The following is a 16,509-nucleotide window of genomic DNA, read 5'->3' as shown; positions in this document are numbered from 1 at the left end:
AAGACATGTCATGGAGTTTGTAAGGTGGGCCGGGACCGAGGTGCCAGGATTTTTTATTCTGCAAGGTCCAGGAACAAAGCCATGCTAACAGGAAGAACACATTTGCCTCAAGTCAAGCCAGACTGGGTTGCTACTCCAGATTACAACGGATACTGTCTGTCGTAGCTCTCATTGTTGGGGACTCTGAAGTGGAGTGAAACACCCACCACCACCATTGCCCTTGAATTAGAGCCCAACTCCAGCCGGAGGGGAAGAAGCCGGCTCGCAAAGACACAGAACTGTAGGCAGGGAGCATTGTCAGGATTTTTGGGTCCCGGTCCTGGATGTGCCTAAGCCAACTCGCCTCCAGCCATGCCTGGGCATAAGAGCCCACACGTCTTCTTTGCTGCATTTCATTTTCTCCACTCCTAAATTGGCAAAAGCTGAGCAGAAGAGAGGTTGTGCATCTGAGCAAAGCCTGAGAAGCTGGACTTCCCAAGACATAAGAAGGAGCACTTTCTGGGGATGCGGGATGGTGGAAGGGGCGGGGGTTGAAGGGCTGGAAATGGTGGATGGGGAGGATTAGCTTTCTAAAGAGGGGAAGGGGCGAGGACACCGGGCTGCGAGGGTAGAGTAGGAGACAGATTAAGTGGGGGTGGCACAGACGTTTGAAAAGAGGAAGTGTCCACGTGGGACACTTGTCCTTCTGTGGACCTGAACCTATGAGCCTTCCTCTCTGCAGGGTACAAGGAAATGAGTAAGTGAGATAACATTGCAACTTCGGGTCCTCTCCTTGCACTGCCTCTGACCCCACAGTCAGAAGACTGTACCAACCCCCATCCTCATCTGAAGTGTGTTTTGTCTGGTGAGGCTGATGAGGCATGAGGCACCCAGGAAAGGAACAGAAATCGCTTCCCGGCACATGGGACTAGGGAAGTGGAGGTGCCACAGCTCTGGCAGAGGTGAGGCTGAAGGGGCACCCGCTCCCGCTGTGGGGGCTCTGCAGGCCCTGATTTCCCCACCCCCACCTCTGCCCCTCTCTCCCCTCCCACCCCCGAGCCCCGTGCCAAGGGGGCGTTCCGACACAGCTGGATGATCTTGCTAGAGCTCTGTAGAGTTGTCACTGCAAACAGGACCTCGCACAACTCTGGGAAGTCAACAGAAGCAAAAAATGCTGGCATTTAACCGCAGCTCTCATGGAATGCACGGGAAAAATCTGAAAACCTCTGAATTTGGGAAATCTTTAGGCCCCCTGGGGAGCCTTGGGAACATAGAAGATGTTGGCTGTCTCTGAGGTGCTCGTTGTGCATGTGTGCGTGCGTGTGTGTGTGTGTGTGTGTTGGAGGCATCTTCTACGCGCCCCCCTACAAACCCACCTGAGTCCTCGGGCACAGGCAGTGGTTTTAAGAGCCGACGGCTCCCAGAAGCGCGAAGGTCCTGGGATGTGCGTCCAACTCCACCTACTTTCTGAACCAAATTTCTTCTCCAGTCTTGTTCCATAAATCTGCATCCTGGGGTCGCACTCCTAATCAACAGCTAAGGGATTCTTACTTGCCTTGCACTAAATAATGGCGAGTCCCTGAAAGCTACTTTGTCGAGGGAACTCCCAGCCCTGGCTCTTTCTAAAGGGATGCTGAATAAGCATTAGGATAAGTGATGGATGTACTAACCTTAACAGAAAAAACCTGAGCCGCGTGTTCCGAGATTCATGAAGGGCTTAGAATATGTCTCCGTTCCTCTGGAGGGAGAGGCCAGAGGACCCCTTTTCCTCTCTCCTGAGAAAGACACCTGGGCAGAGAAGGGCTCCTTCCCTCCTCACAGAAAGGCCTTTGCTGTGCAGGGGGAGGGGGAGGGCAAGGAGAGGGAGACATCCACAGGTGCGGAAACCAGGGGGGTGAGCGCTTCGTCATGGTCGTGTGTGAGTGATCCCTTTCCGCAGGCTGCACTCGTTCTGCCCCGCTCTCCCTCCTCCCCTGGCTCCTGCCCGAGAGGCAGCGGCTGGCAGGGGGCTTGTCGGGGGGGGGGGACCCCTGCCAGGCTGCCAGCTGCCCGGGAGCCCAAGGGGTGCTCCGGGGACCAGCACGTGGTGTGCAGTCCGCTGTCGGGCTCTCGTGGCCGCGCCAGAGGGGAGGACCCTAGACGTGGGAAACATTGGCAGGTGGTTCCGTTGGGGGACTTCTTGTGGCCTCTTAGACGACCGCCTGCCAACGGGCCCTGGGCATTTGGCAGAACGTCTCCACTTAGCTTACGGTCTCTGGTTCCTGTTGGGAAACTCAGGGCTTGCCAAAGTGTTCATTTTACTAAGTGAGCAACGCCGTTCTTGGCTTCTGTCTTGCTACTCACTGCAGTCTTGTGCCGTGCTCCCCCTTTTGAGCGTCTGTCAAGGTCGTAAGAGATTAGCCCTTGGCGGGGGCGGGGGCCCTTCTGAGGTCAGATCGTTTCTCAACTGGCTATGGCATGTCGCAAGGTATAGGAGGGCTGTCCTGGTCCTTGGGCTCGCCACCTTGCTCCTTCTCCAGGTCGACGTGCGCCCATGACCGGTTGCCTAAGCCCCCCGGGGCCTCCATGAAACACCTAGGTCTCACTGGCTTTGGAGACTGACAAGTATGGCCTTAAGTACCGCGCTCGAACTTGCTGTGTGACCACGGACAAGTTGCTGGGGTTCTCTGAGCTTCACTCTCCTCATCTGCAAATGAGGGCAGTCATCATAGGGACTTTGGAGACGTTGAGTATGAGCCACCTGCTACCGTGCCTGGTGTATTTACCGCACCTGATCTCTGTTACCTTTTGCTATTGGGAAGATTCTCTGCTGTGAGGAATACGGCTGTGCCACAGTGCCCTGGCCAAGGTGAAGGTGGTGCTGCCTTCTCAGGCAGTGGGCGTGCAGAACATCTCCACGTGCATCCGGGCTCGCTCGGGAACCTGGATGCTTCTCTGTCGGCGGCGCCGTGCAGGGGAAAAGGCAGCCGCAACCTGTTAGCAATTACGTTGTTATGATTCTCCGAAACCAAAGCAATCTTGACTGGGACTTCAGTTTCACCTCCTGTTTACCGGGTGACCCCTCAGTCTCAGTGTTCTTCTCTGGATAAGGGGACAACAATACCTCTGCATAGGGTTGTTTTAAAGTCTAAATAAAGTAACGTGTGTACGAGTGCTTGCATTTAGCTGCATTCGATAAATATTCCCACATTGTCACTCACCTGTCTCCTTATTCTAGCTTTTGATTCTCTTGCTGGAAGTATGGACTTTAGACGACTAAGCTTGTTACGATCCTATATAAAATGACCAGGCTTCTTAGGGCAGTTCAGAGAATCAAATGCTGTTTTGTTTAGTGAATAGTCTCCGTTAAATCTGTTTGAGCCGCTCAGGGTTGTCTTTGCTATGTCGGGCTTCGCGGCGTGTGCTGGACAAGTGGGGTTCATGGACAAGTTCCACGTGAGTGAGGAGGGACAGTTGGGGCAGTTCTGCAGGTAAACTTGAGGCAAGTGCTCACTTGTGCATGTAATTCAAACACAGCCTGAGGACAACGAGGCTGTGGTTCAAATGCTCCTTTTACCCTCTTTCCAAGGATACTTTTAAAACGTGTGTTTGCGTTTGGAAAGTGTGACTGGCATTTGTTTTACATTTTATAGTGTCACACACTATCGGATACTGTGGATTACTTAAACCTTAAGCCCTCCGGCTGACTAAAAAAAAAAGACTCTAAGTGGTTCTCAGCAACCTTCATATACAATGTAAATTGCAATATCTATCAGGATATGTGAGAACATCTGTTTTTCTTCTAATGCAGTAAACATATAAGGGTCTCTGGGGACATATTTTAAATAGACTTAATACAACATGCAGGAATGATAAGCAAAATATAATCACGGTCTTAAGGGAATGTGAGCATTTCATATTAATAACGTTGGAAACTTATGTTTAATGCAGTGCTAAAAGTTGACAATTAAGCATGTAAGAGTCAGGAAATTCAATTAAAATTATCACAGTAATATGAATTTAGCCACATCCTGTATTGGTTATGAAATCCATTTAGCACCGCAAACAATAATGTTTTCGGCTGGCTTATTCAAAAGGAAAACAGGAACAAAAACACTCTAATGCTATATATATTCTGGTACTGTGGTCAGGCTAATTTTGCTGGGGGAAGAAGTTTAACTTCTGAATCTTTAAATGCCCCGTCATTTGATCTGAGCATTCTCTTTCCTTGCCTGTTGCATCATTTCTGTCAATAAAATAAGGCCGAGCAACCCCCACAGGACTTCTCCTCGCCTCTCCCTGCTCTCTGCGGAGGACGAGGACCCGTCTGCCGCCCGAGGGCACCCTCCTGGGATTAGAGCCGCTTTTCTAATTTGTCCCTCCACTTCTCTGCGGGCGCTGTGGTCGCAGGGATCGGAATTCTGTGCGGATGCTCCACCCCTCATCTCGAGCTGGGAACCCCCTGTGGCCATGTACTTGGGGGGAAATGAAGCTTGTAATTCCATTCTCGGTCACGGCACAGGGTTCGTGGACCCTTCACTGAGTCTACTCTACATGCCCCCCCCCCCCTTCTGCCGGCCGCACACGCCTCCCTCTGGTCCTTTGCTATCCGAGACCACGGAAGACGGGCGTTCATTTTTAATACACACACGTCCGCAGCAGGTCTAATATTGCCACCTCACTGTCGTGTTGCCACGCGACTGTGTGCGAGCTAGGGTGCTTATCAAGCATTCACTCGACGGTAGCCCGAGTCAACGTGGCACCGGGAACTTAGGCTGTGTGCCCACACGTTCCCCCCCCCCCCCCCCAGCAAAGGGCTGCAAGGGCAATGATAATGAAGAGTCTCGAGGGAATTACACCAACACTCATCTGGAAGGTTGTCAGACCTCTGAGAATCACCCTTGACTCCTCTTCCTTTTATCCCTCATCCCTCGCTAACCCTTGCAGTTACTCCTCAAGAAACAGTCCTCCAACCCACCAACTTCTGCCCAAGGTCACTGCCACCACGCCAAGTCTAACTCATCCCCTTTTCTCCATAGACCTCTGGCGCGGCCTCCCAGCTGCTCTCCCCGTCTCCACCCTGCTCAGCTGATGGCAAATGCCCATCCTGTTTCGAGACAACTCCCCTTAAAGTCCTGGAGTGGCTTCTCTCTGTTCCCAAGATCATTTTGAAACTCCTGGCCGCACTGGCGAGGCCCTCAGTGAAGTGGTTCCCCAGGCCCGTCCCCTCCCATCTCCTCAATCTAGTTTCCAGCTAAATGCCGAGCGTTTCAGTTCCTCAGCTGCCTTGTGACCTTTCTCCTGCTCGGGATCTTTGAACACATCATTTCCTCTTTCCTCCTGTCTCTGCTAAGCTGATTCCTACTCATCCTTCAGGTTTTAACGTAGATGTACAGGTTGAAGATTTGTCAACCCTGCATAGAGCAAGGCTATGGGGGCCATTTTTGCTCACTTAGTGTCTCTGTGTCACATTCTGGTAGTTCTCATCGTATTTTATTATTTTATTTTGATGAAAAAATTATTTTAATGTTTATTTTGAGAGAGAGAGACAGAGTGTGAGCAGGGGAGGGGCAGACACACACACACACACACACACACACGCACACACACAGAATCCAAAGCAGGCTCCAGGCTCTGAGCTGGCAGCACAGAGCCCGACACGGGGCTCGAACTCAAGAGCTGCGAGATCATGACCTGAACCGAAGTCAGGTGTTCAACTGACTGAGCCGCCCAGGAGCTCCTCTCATGATATTTTAAACTTCTTCATTATTATCCCATTTTTTACAGTGATCTGCGATTAGGGTTCTTTGATGTTATTATGGTCATTTTTTTGGGGGGTGCCGGGAACCACGCTGATATAAGAAGGTGAAACGAATGGATAGATGTGTGTGTTCTGACTGCTCCCCTAACCAACCGTCCCTGTCTCTCTCCCTCTCCTCAGGCCTCCCTGTGCCCTGAGACGCAACGATATTGAAATAAGGCCAATGAGTCACCCGACAGCGGCCTTTAAGTGCTCAAATGGAAGGAAGAGTCGTATGTCTCTCACCTTAAATGAAAAGCTAGAAATGATGAAGCTTCGTGAGAAACGTGTGTTGAAAGCCGAGACAGGCTGAAAGCGAGGTCTCTTGGGCCCAACCGGCAGCCGAGTTGCGAATGAAAAAAGAAAGTTATTGTAGGCCCTTAAAAGTGCGGCTCTAGTGACCACACAGATAAGAAAGTGAAGCAGCCCTATTGCTGATGTGGAGGAAGTCTGAGTGGTCTGGATAGAAGGCCAAACCAGCCACAGCATTCCCTGAAGCCAAAGCCCGATCCAGAGCAAGGCTTAGCTCTCTGTAACGCTATGAAAACAGAGAGAGGTAAGGAAGCCACTCGAGTTTAAAACCAGCGGAGGTGGGTTCGTGAGGTTTAAGGAAAGAGGCCGTCTCCGTAACATGAAAGTACAAGGTGAATGTGTAAGCACTCGTGTAGAAGCTACAGCAAGTTCTCCATAAGATCTGCTGAAGATAACTCATGAAGGTGGCTACACTCCAGAACAGACTTTCAGTGTAGGCCAAAGTGCCTTCTGTTGGAAGAAGATGCCACCGAGGACTTTCAGAGCTGGAGAGGAGAAGCCAATGCCTGGCTTCAAAGCTTCAAAGGACAGGCTGACTCTCTCGTTAGGGGCCAGTGCAGCTGATCACTTGAAGCTGAAGTCAACGCACATTGTCCATTCCAAAAATCCTGGGGCCCTTAAGAACTATGCTAAATCTGCTCTGTCTGTGCTCTATCAGTGGATCAGCGAAGCCTGGAAGACAGCACATCTGTTTACAACATGGCTTACTGAATATTTGAAGCTACTGTTGAGATCTTCTGGTCAGAAAAAGAGATACTTTCCAACAATTCTGCTCATTGACAATTCACCTGTCACTCAAGAGCTCTGAAGGAGTTGTACAAGGAGATTAATATATTTTTTTTGGATTAATGCTGTTTTCAGGCATGCTAATGCAACATCCATTCTGTAGCTCATGGATCGAGAAGTAATTTTGACTTAGGAGTCTTAAGAAATACATCTTGTAAGGCTAGAGCTGCCATAAATAGTGATTTCTCTGATGGATCCGGGCAAAGTCCATTGAAAATCTTCTGGAAAGGATTCACTGTTCTAGATGCCATTAAGAACATTCATGATTCGTGGGAGGAGGTCAAAATATCAACACGCACAGGCGGTTGGCAGAAGTTGACTCCCACCCTCCTCTCATCTCCCTGCATAGTTCTGGGTTAGTGTGGACTACAGGAGGCATTTGACATGAGCCTGGAAGGTAGACGCGAACCAGCAGCCATCTTTTTATGCTTAGCAGTTAGGCAGGGCACATGGCTCTCTGGCACACACATTCTTGCCTATCTACTGGCTCAACCAGTTGACTTAGGGCAGTTGGCTGGGCCCTCAGTTCTTCCAGCTTGTTCTAGGAACTCCTTCAGCTTCTCTGACTGGACTGTGACGAGGCTACCAGATTATCCGGCAGAAAGCCGCAGTCATTGAGGTTTGGGCTTAAAGTCGGTGTGTGAAAGATATGGGTTCCAGCCTGTCCTCGTGGTTTCCTCACAGATTTTAGCGTCTGTCCAGTTCTTGCTTCCCCCGCTTCATGTACCTCCCTACCTGCCCCTGTTTGCCTGTCGGCTTGCCCTTTTGGATTTGAGGCTTCAGCACCAAATGGAGAACCACTTGTTCCCCACCAAGTGGAGAACAGAAGCTGCACAGTTAAGGGTTGAACTGTGTCCCCCAAAAGACCTGTTGAAGTCCTAGCCTCCCGTACCTCAGAATGTGACCCTGCTTGGCAATGGGGTCGTTGCAAATATAATGAATTAAGAAAGGTCACACTGGGGTAGGGTGGACTTTTGATCCAACATACTGTTGTCCTCATGAGAAGATGGCCATGTGAAGACAGAGACCTAAGGGGTGAGCACTAGGTAGTGACAGGTACAGAGACTGAAGGGCTGCAGCTGCAAGCTAATGGACACCAAGGACTCTTGGCCACCACCAGAAGCTGGGGGGAGCAGAGAGGGGCCTTCCCCTTATAGGTTTCAGAAGCCGATGGCCCCGCCAGCACCTTGATTTTGGATTTCTTCTACTCTCCAGAACTGTGTCCCGATAGGTTTCTATTGTCTTACATTTCTTTACAGCGACCCTAGAAAACAAATACATTCACATAGACAGTTGTGTAAGCTTGGATCCCTATGACACATGCATATACGTGTATGGATTATATGTATAAATATAAATATATAAACACGTACATAATCTTCCAGCAGCTCTGCTTCTCTGGTGAAACCCTGACTGCGACAAGACACGTGTTTTCATCCCTTTTGGACAAATATCTGACAAGGGACTGCCAGGTCATAGAGTAAATGTGGATTTAGCTTTTTAAGAAACTACCAAACTTTTTCCGAAGCGTTTTTATTTGTATTTAGCCCTTTTTTTTACATTTACCACTTTACGCTCTGACCAGAAATGGGTTAAAGTCCCATTTGCCCCACGTCCTTGGTAACCATTCCAGAAGGTTTATGGTGGGATCTTTTACTTTGCGTTTCCCGATGACTAATGACACCGAGCATCTTTTCACGCGCTTATCGGCCATTTGTAGATCTTCTTTTGTGACATGTCTGTTCAAGTCATTTACCCATTTTTTTTTTTTTTTTTTTTTAAAAACGGGGATTGTTCATCTTCTTATCACTGGCTGGGAATAAGTTCTTTATATATTCTGGAGAGACTACATCCTTCATCAAGTTTATGTATTACAAATATGTTCTCCCTGTCTGTGGCTTGCCCTCTTATTCTCTGAATGGTGTCTTTTGAAGCACAAATGTTTTAAATTTTGATGTTTTTCTTTACCCAGCTCAGACTTTTTTGTGTCTTTAAAAAACAACGACAACTTTTTACAGCCTAGGGAATCTAGTCCATGGCATTGTAATAGCATTGTCTGGTGACAGATGGCAGCTTCACTTGTGGTGAACACAGGATAACATACAGACAAGTTGAATCACCATGTTGTATACCTGAAACTCATGTAATGTTGTATGTCAACTGTACACAGAATGAAAAAATGAAAGAAAAAATAAAAAAATGAAAAAATGAAAAATAAATGAAAGAAATAAAATGAAAAATAAATGAAAGAAAAATTTAAAAAAATGAAAGACAAACCACTTTGCCCTCCCTACTGTCACAAAGACTTCCTTTTATGTTTTTCTTCCAGAAGCTTTGCAGTTTTCGTTTTTAGGTTTGGGTTGAAGACCCATTTCTAGTTATACATGTGCGATTTGGGTGTAAGGGTCAAGGTTCATTTTTTCCCCCCCATGAATGGCCAATTGTTCTAGCACCCTTTGTTTGAAAGACATTCCTTTCCTCATTGAATTACTCTGTCAAAAATTAACTGGGCGTATATGAGCCTCACAATTTTTTATTTCTATTAGAACTGAATGCGTCCACATCTGGTCATGCCCACTACTGACCTCCTTTCCATAGAGAGCCTGTAAGACAAGCTGATAGCTGGGGAAAGGAACCCACACAAGATACTGCTTTTGTACGACACACGTATGATGTTTTCTGCTCTTATGGGTGACTTATTTAATCTTGCCACAAGCTCATAGCCACACACTGAGTTTTGTGTGTTTGTGATACGGGAGGGAAGACATTTCCTGGATGCCACCTCGGTTTCTTACAGTCTGCATTGAGTGTCTGCGGACTTCAGCTTCTATTCATTTCTTTGCACTGGTATTATCAGCTTATAGCTTGAGACTCTAGGACATGGAGATCGTATCTGTGAATGTCATTTTCATTTGTAAAGCACCTAGCTCAATGCCCTGGGCGTGTGTGCGATTTAGTCAGTAGGACTGAGGTTATGGCCAATTCACTATCCCTCAGTTTCCTCATCTATTTATTGGCATGAAGGCTCATCTCTGTTTAATTCAATTCAAGTCAGGACCATGGGCTGTTTGTTCATGTAAAGAAAGACCATCTGATAGTAGCTGGGGAAGGAGACTTGACAACTTTAACCAGGCTGATTTTGTTCTCCTGGAGACTATTGATGTGTGTTATCTAGAACGCACCATGGCCTGGTCTTTGTTGATATCACCTATCTTTCAGATCAATGTGGTCTGAATAGTTTTTAGAATAGCTGAAATTAAAGGAACTGCTTTGTACCCCTCTACAGTGTGCGCCCGTGGGCCTGGGCTATATCTCTACGTCCAGCTAGAGTTGATGGCCCCAGCCCGGGAGAATTCTGTGCCCGCTGCCTCGCTCCCAGCACGTATGTACAGGGAAGTCTTCGTCCTGGTGAACACGGAGGGCCACCCTGTCTGGAAAGTGAAGGGAAGAGATATCATGGAACGGCAACATGTACTGGAGGTGAGATGAAGGATATGTGAATGTTGTTGCTTGACAGCCTAGGAAGTGGCCCCATGTTGCCATGGTGATGGAAGCCTGTTGACGCTAAGTGTCTGAGCAGCTCCCATGTTTTTTATAGCAGCTGGTCAGTGCCACTGCCTTCTCTGAATTGCTGCCCCCCTGAGTGGCTGCGTGGCCCCAGCTGTCCTGATCTCTGTTGACAAATGGTTGTCCTTCACAGTCAAACTACCAGCAGTACTCTAATTAATGAATGTGCTAATTATCCTTCCCTTCTCCCAGCACATTTGTCTACCTAACCTGTCACACGCTGTAAGTGCAGCACAGGCATGATCACGGGGGTGCTGGGAGCAGGGATCTGGGAGCAGAGGGCTGGGCTCATAGCTCAGAGCCGTGGGATAGTTCTAGTTAAACTACCCTTACAACAGTGGGGTGTCTGGGGAATATGTTATTTCCTGTGACGTGTATTTGTTTTCCTTTCCTTCCTTTTAAAAAAATCTTTCTTGGGGCGCCTGGGTGGCTCCACTGGCGAAGCCTCTGACTTCGGCTCAGGCCATGATCCTGCAGTCCGTGAGTTCGAGCCCCGCGTCGGGCTCTGTGCTGACAGCTCAGAGCCTGGAGCCTGCTTCGGATTCTGTGTCCCTCTGTCTCTGTCCCTCCCCTTCTGTGCTCACACACTCTGTGTCTCTAAAATAAAATAAACTGAGCATTAAAAAAATAAAAAATAAATCTCTCTTTAGGGGCCTTGGGCCATTGATGGATGCCCTAGCCTCTGAGGGGCCCGCCCAGCACCGATGCAGAAGCACCAGCGAGTCCCAAACTCTGAAAACTGTTCCAGAAGCAGCATTCAGAGCGGTTGAGGACCTAGCCTTTGAAGCTAGAGGAGCCCGGATTTGAATCCTGGTCCTGCTCCTTTACTACATGGGGGTCCTTAGGCATGGAGTTTAACCTCTCTGAACCTCTGTTCTAGCCCTTTGGGCAATGGGAGGAGTAACCTGTGCACAGAGGGCTGTGTTGAGAAGCAAAAGCACAGGCCGATCAGGGCCTCGGGGCCTGTGCCCGGTCTGGTCTGGGCCCCGCCAGGCCCGGCTGCCCACCCGGGGACCATCTCGTTAACAGTGGGAAAGGAGAGCCGGCCGTGCGCTCCCCTCCCCCGCTCCCCGGGCGCCCCTCGTCTTTTTGTTCTGTCTCAGCAGCTCTCTATTGAGATGAATGGCATTTCCAGAGGCTTCACCTCTGATAAGTGTTCCTCTGCGGCGGCAGCCGGAATCTTAATGCGTGCCCTGTAATTTAACGGCCATCTCGGCTGACTATTAAAACGCTCTTCCCGGGTGAAGTGAACTCGCTCCATCGGCACGTGCTCACGCTGCCAGGGTGACTCCGGGGAGCTCGGATGTGGCTGGCCCCCCGTGGGAGGGAGGGGGGTGCAGCTTCTGAACTCCTACCAGGGCCTTCTCTTCTAAAGGGGAGATGGCTGGGCATCACCCACCCCCACCGCCAACCCCCTCCCCCCAATCCCCACCGCCCCCACCCCACCCCACTCCCACGTTGCGGGGCCCCTGGAGGCTTGGGAAGCGAGAGGAGAGGTTGCCCTTCTTGGAAGGCAGGAGCCCAGGCTGGGATGATTTTCAAAGACATCGTTGGACTCTGTTGATGCTGTTTGTTGTGTGCCTGCGGACACACACTCACACGCCAGAAACACAAACGCCCGAGCAGGAAGGAGATTAGGCTGAGGCTTCAAGACACCAGGCTGTATGAGAGAGACACTTCTTTGATAACTGGGTGTTTCAATCTGGAATTACAAGGAGTCGACAGTCACAGTGTGATAGTGTTTACGTACACCTGGCATGCCTCCACCCCTCCCAATCTTTCTTTAGGGAACGATATGGAAACCACCAGTTCGTTCGTTCTCCTGCCATCTGGTTGTCCAAGGAATGATATGTGACTACCCAGAGCCCGTGAGATCGTTCTAAGAATTCAGATGAGAGAAGTCAGTCCTTTAGAGTGTGGGGAAAAGTGATCTGCAGAGAGAATAAAGCTGACAAACCAAGAGAAAGTTGAGAGAGGAAGAGAGAGACTGAAAGAGAGAGAGAACTCTATTTGAGAGAGAGAGAGAGAGAGAGAATGCCTGACCTCCAAGGCCCAACCACATCTCTGTTCTTTCCAACTTTTGGTTGCTTGGTTCCTTGGATTTTTTGAGCCAATCATTTCCCCCCTTTTCTTTTTGCCCACGCTAGTTTGAGCTAAGTTGCCACTGTTTGCAACGGGAGTACTTTAAAAAGGGACTGGCCTTCGCCTCTGATGCATTATCTCTAAGTTATGATGAGCATTAGAAAGGCAACCTCTTTATGAGGGTCAGGCTCCTTATCTACACGGCCCTAAGCAGCTCCTGAAACTTAACCAAACTTCCCATACGAATCAGATCTCATTAAGGTGAATATACAAATCTCGCTGGTGCTGAGCCCCCTAAGCGGTCTTGTGACGTCACACCTGGCAGAGTGCCCCAGGCACTCAGAGAGTACTCAAGAGTGTCAAGACCATATCTGGATCGCCCTAGCTACTGGCCTCCACGCGTCCAAGCTCTGGACACTGCCTCCACGGACGTCTGTCTCTTCTCAGTAGAACGGAGGACACCCAAGCCGGCCTCTCCCACACTACGGTGCAGCTCCCTGCGGCCACCAAGTATAGTGGCTAACGTTCTCTTTCAAAGTGAGGTTTTGATAAAGGCTCCACTCCATCGCTGCTAAAGAGTGTCGGGTCTGGGCCGAAGATCGCAGGAATCTCGCATTTTCTGTGTGGCTTCCGAGGGATTGCCATTTACACGGAGAAAGCTGTCCCGTAAAATGCCAGGTCACCACCTACCTTCCCCAGCGGGCTCACTCTTACACCTTCTCTCCTCTCTTATCATTAATTACACTGAGGCCACTGCAGGAAGGTGTTTCAACAATGAGCTCTGAGGGGTCAAGCCACGGTGTTTAATAATACTTCTGTTCAAAGTTTTCCTTAAGGGTCATCTGTAACCTCATTTCTGTTCCTTATCTAAATTCTTTGGTTTAGTTTTAATTCTCTTGTTGCCTTTTTTTTTTTCCCCTTGTGGAAATAGAGATGTCAGCTGTCCCCCTCTTACTCATTCATCCATTTATTCACCCATCCAGGCCTTATTCTGTGGCTGCTACTCTGGACCCTGCCATGTGTTATGTATTCTGGGTTTTTTCCTGGGAATTCAAGAAAGCAGTCACAGCATTCAAAACACAGATCTTTTTGGTGCTCTCTAAATAAAACACAAGTTTTGTTTTTAGTTTATTTATTTTTAGAGAGCGAGAGAGAGAGAGAGAACCCAAGCAAGTTCCATGTTGTCAGCACAGAGCCCGACGTGGGGCCCCATCTCATGAACCGAGAGATCATGACCTGAGCTGGAATCAGGGGTCAGACGCTTAACCAGCTGAGCCACCCAGGAGCCCCTAAAACATAAGTTTTATTTTATCTTCCCTTCCTGCTCGTCTTCCAAGCCCTGCTTCTCCTGGCAGGTCACACTGAGCCAGGACACTTTGGTGGCTAGTTAAAAAAAAAAAAGAAGAAGAAGAAAAAGAAGAAGTCACCGTGTAACTGTGCTGGGACCTTTGGAAATTCTAGTGATGAAAGGCAGGGCCCTCACTTCCTCTTTCTGAGCAGCACAGGGTGTCACCAGACAGGAGCAGTCCTTGCCGGGGAGCCTGAAGCAAACATGGATCAGGAAACCGTGGGCAATATTGTCCTGTTGGCCATTGTCACCCTCATCAGCGTGGTCCAGAACGGTAAGGGAACGCCCTCACTCAGAGGGGGAGACAAAACAGATTTTGTTTGTCAATCGCTTGAAAGTCAGAGGCTCACACCGTTCTCTGTGTCTGTGCACACTTTTGCCCACTTTCCCCTTATTTGTATTTGTTTTCTTTTTGCTTTGAATGTATAGGATATATGCATTTATGCATGACTTTGGGGGTTTCCTTCTGGTATTTCTTGGCACTTCAATGTTGGTGACTAACCATGTTTGTAAAGCCGGGGCTGCGATCTAGAAGCTTTATAAAAACCCTTACTAAAGTGTCTGCAGTCAGCATTTTAACTATTAATTACTGTGGCCAGAGACCGGGTGGGAGGCAAGAAGCCTAGAAAGGGAAAGTGAAATACATATTGTCTCAAGACACCGAGCTTTTGTTAAGCGCAGCTGGGCTGACTTCAGTGAAACTGACGTTACCTGTCACCTGTAGGCTAAAAAAAAAAAAAAAATTGAATTTGGATGGTGGGAGGAAGAAATCACCTTATTATCATTTATCTCTGTATTGCTTCTTTTTTCTTTGGAAGAAAGAGATTCTTTGTAATATTTTTTTTTTTCCTAGCGATGTATAGTTTTGAAGCATTTTTCATACGCATTATATATTAACTATTAATGTAAAGAGAGAGAGGAAACATTTTTTCTTGCGCGGGGTTTGCATTTCCATCCACCTCGCTATCACTTAAGAAAACCGAGCAAGGAAGAAAGAAATACGCAAGGTACCGGGACCTGAAAAAGACAAGACCGTGTAACATTTTCTCTTTCAAGTTCCGAGTTAGGACTGCCACAGATTCTTTTTCTAAGTATTTCCAGTGGCTTTGTGTTTTGCAGTTTATTAAGATAGAGGAAAAAGGAAAGTAACTACCAAGGGCGGCTGTTACCACTTAATGGTAATTACTGAGTGTTCACACACTGTTGTCACACTTTGGAAATTTGAATGTTTCACCAATTTGGGATCCTCTGTTATTTCCCCCCAACTTGAATCTGGACAGAGGCTGAGAATTAGCCTTCTGAGCCCTAAGGCCTCCCTGAGACCTCCCCACACCAGAGAGACCCGCTTTCCCCTGTATGTTTCCTCTGTGGAACAACAGTTGGCTGCTTTTTGACCCAACTATTTTCATGTTAAATCCACACAATAAAGTTGCAGCTCCGAGAGGGAACAGGTGGGTTGTTTAGTCTGCCATTCCTTGAGCCATTGCTATTTCCTGCAGGCGTCAGGAGCTCCCTTGGCCTTGCGAATCAGCAAGGGATTCATTAATTCAACGTGCAGACACCTCCAGGCTCCACCCCCCGCCCCACTGCCCTTGTGATGGTCAGAGTCCTGGCTTTATGGGGACATAGCTGTGGGGTGGGTGTCCCAGGAAAGAAAGGATAGGGAAAAGAGATGACCAGGCAAGGTCAGTAGGAAGCCTTCAAAGACGGTTCTGGTTGGGTGAGTGGGCGGTGCTTTTCCAGCTCTGTGTAGGGTCTCCCCTCCCACCCTCCCCCTTGTAAATGGCAACGTAACTGACAAACACCGGTGGACCCGGGAGCCAGTGCCTTGTCACTGGCCAGTGTGGATGGGGCTAAGCTAGCTGGAAGGCTGTAGGTCACCCCAAACTGCTGCCTCTCGGTTCAGAGCTGAGCTGGGGGAGGCCGCAGGGTCTCCTGTTGTGAGAATAGAGTCTCTTCATTGCTCCCGAGATGCAGAACTCGGTCCGGGCCTGTCGAGTGGGTCTCGGGCTTTTCCCCGAGTGCAAAGCAAGCCCTGATCCGACTTGAGGGGGACGGCGAAGTTCCTAATTATTTTTGGCAGATGAGATTAAGTCTTCTTCCTTGGTACGGTGTGGAAGGGGAGATGATAGGCGGCCAAATGTCTGAGCCTTAACAGCCGCGGCGTGGGGGCCTTGACTTTTGGCAGGCCATTTCAGATAGATGGCGACACAACACAGTGGCCTCGCTGCTAGAGCTCCAGCCGCTGATGTGGGATGAAGGCTGCCCGGTGGGGAGCTGCAAACCTGGACCAGGGTGGAGCCACCGTTTGGGGCCCGGAGACTTTTTCAGGCTCTTTTTGAAGCCACATGAAAGCCATGCTTTCCCTCTGAGGCCAAGACCCGGACTGCCGTGTGATGTGGAGACCGCTGGGTGAGGCCTTTTACTTGTGACCGTCAAATGTGCCCATGTCGGGGAACAAGACAAATCCAAACGACCCGGAAGAGAATATCTGTGCTCGCTTACACCTGGGCTTTCAGGCGAACTGCAAAGCTTCAAGTGCCTGTCCAGAACCTCTCTTTGCAATGCTAATTAACCTCAAGGTTGCAACCATGGGTCCTCCTCAGAGAGTTCAGAAAATATGCAAAAACGGTGCCTTTCTCTCCCTGCCCCGCCA

The 16,509-nt window shown here is 49.1% G+C and overlaps 1 protein-coding gene and 1 long non-coding RNA gene across 5 annotated transcripts in view; both read left to right on the top strand.

Moving 5' to 3' along the window:
- Positions 1–595: 595 nt before the first annotated feature.
- Positions 596–8,630, top strand: LOC145715406 (uncharacterized). The gene is made up of 2 exons (XR_014137526.1): positions 596–941; positions 5,900–8,630. It is a non-coding gene; the product is annotated as an uncharacterized LOC145715406 (long non-coding RNA).
- A 5,330-nt stretch (positions 8,631–13,960) lies between these two features.
- Positions 13,961–16,509, top strand: part of ALOX5AP (arachidonate 5-lipoxygenase activating protein) — a 34,678-nt gene continuing 32,129 nt past the window's right edge. The window contains exon 1 of one of the 4 annotated variants that reach the window (XM_060637434.3): positions 13,961–14,127. In XM_060637434.3, the coding sequence (XP_060493417.3) occupies positions 14,058–14,127 (70 nt within the window). In that variant the 5' untranslated portion in view covers positions 13,961–14,057. The remainder of the gene's footprint in view (positions 14,128–16,509) is intronic. The other 3 variants (XM_060637432.3, XM_081795423.1, XM_060637433.2) reach the window with 3 other exon arrangements.

The sequence above is a fragment of the Panthera onca genome, chromosome A1 (genome assembly GCF_046562875.1).
Source record: "Panthera onca isolate mPanOnc1 chromosome A1, mPanOnc1 haplotype 2, whole genome shotgun sequence".
In the NCBI taxonomy this organism is placed as follows: Eukaryota; Metazoa; Chordata; class Mammalia; order Carnivora; family Felidae; genus Panthera; species Panthera onca.
Note: the sequence above shows the minus strand (reverse complement) of the source record. Positions and strands in the feature narration are given on the sequence as shown.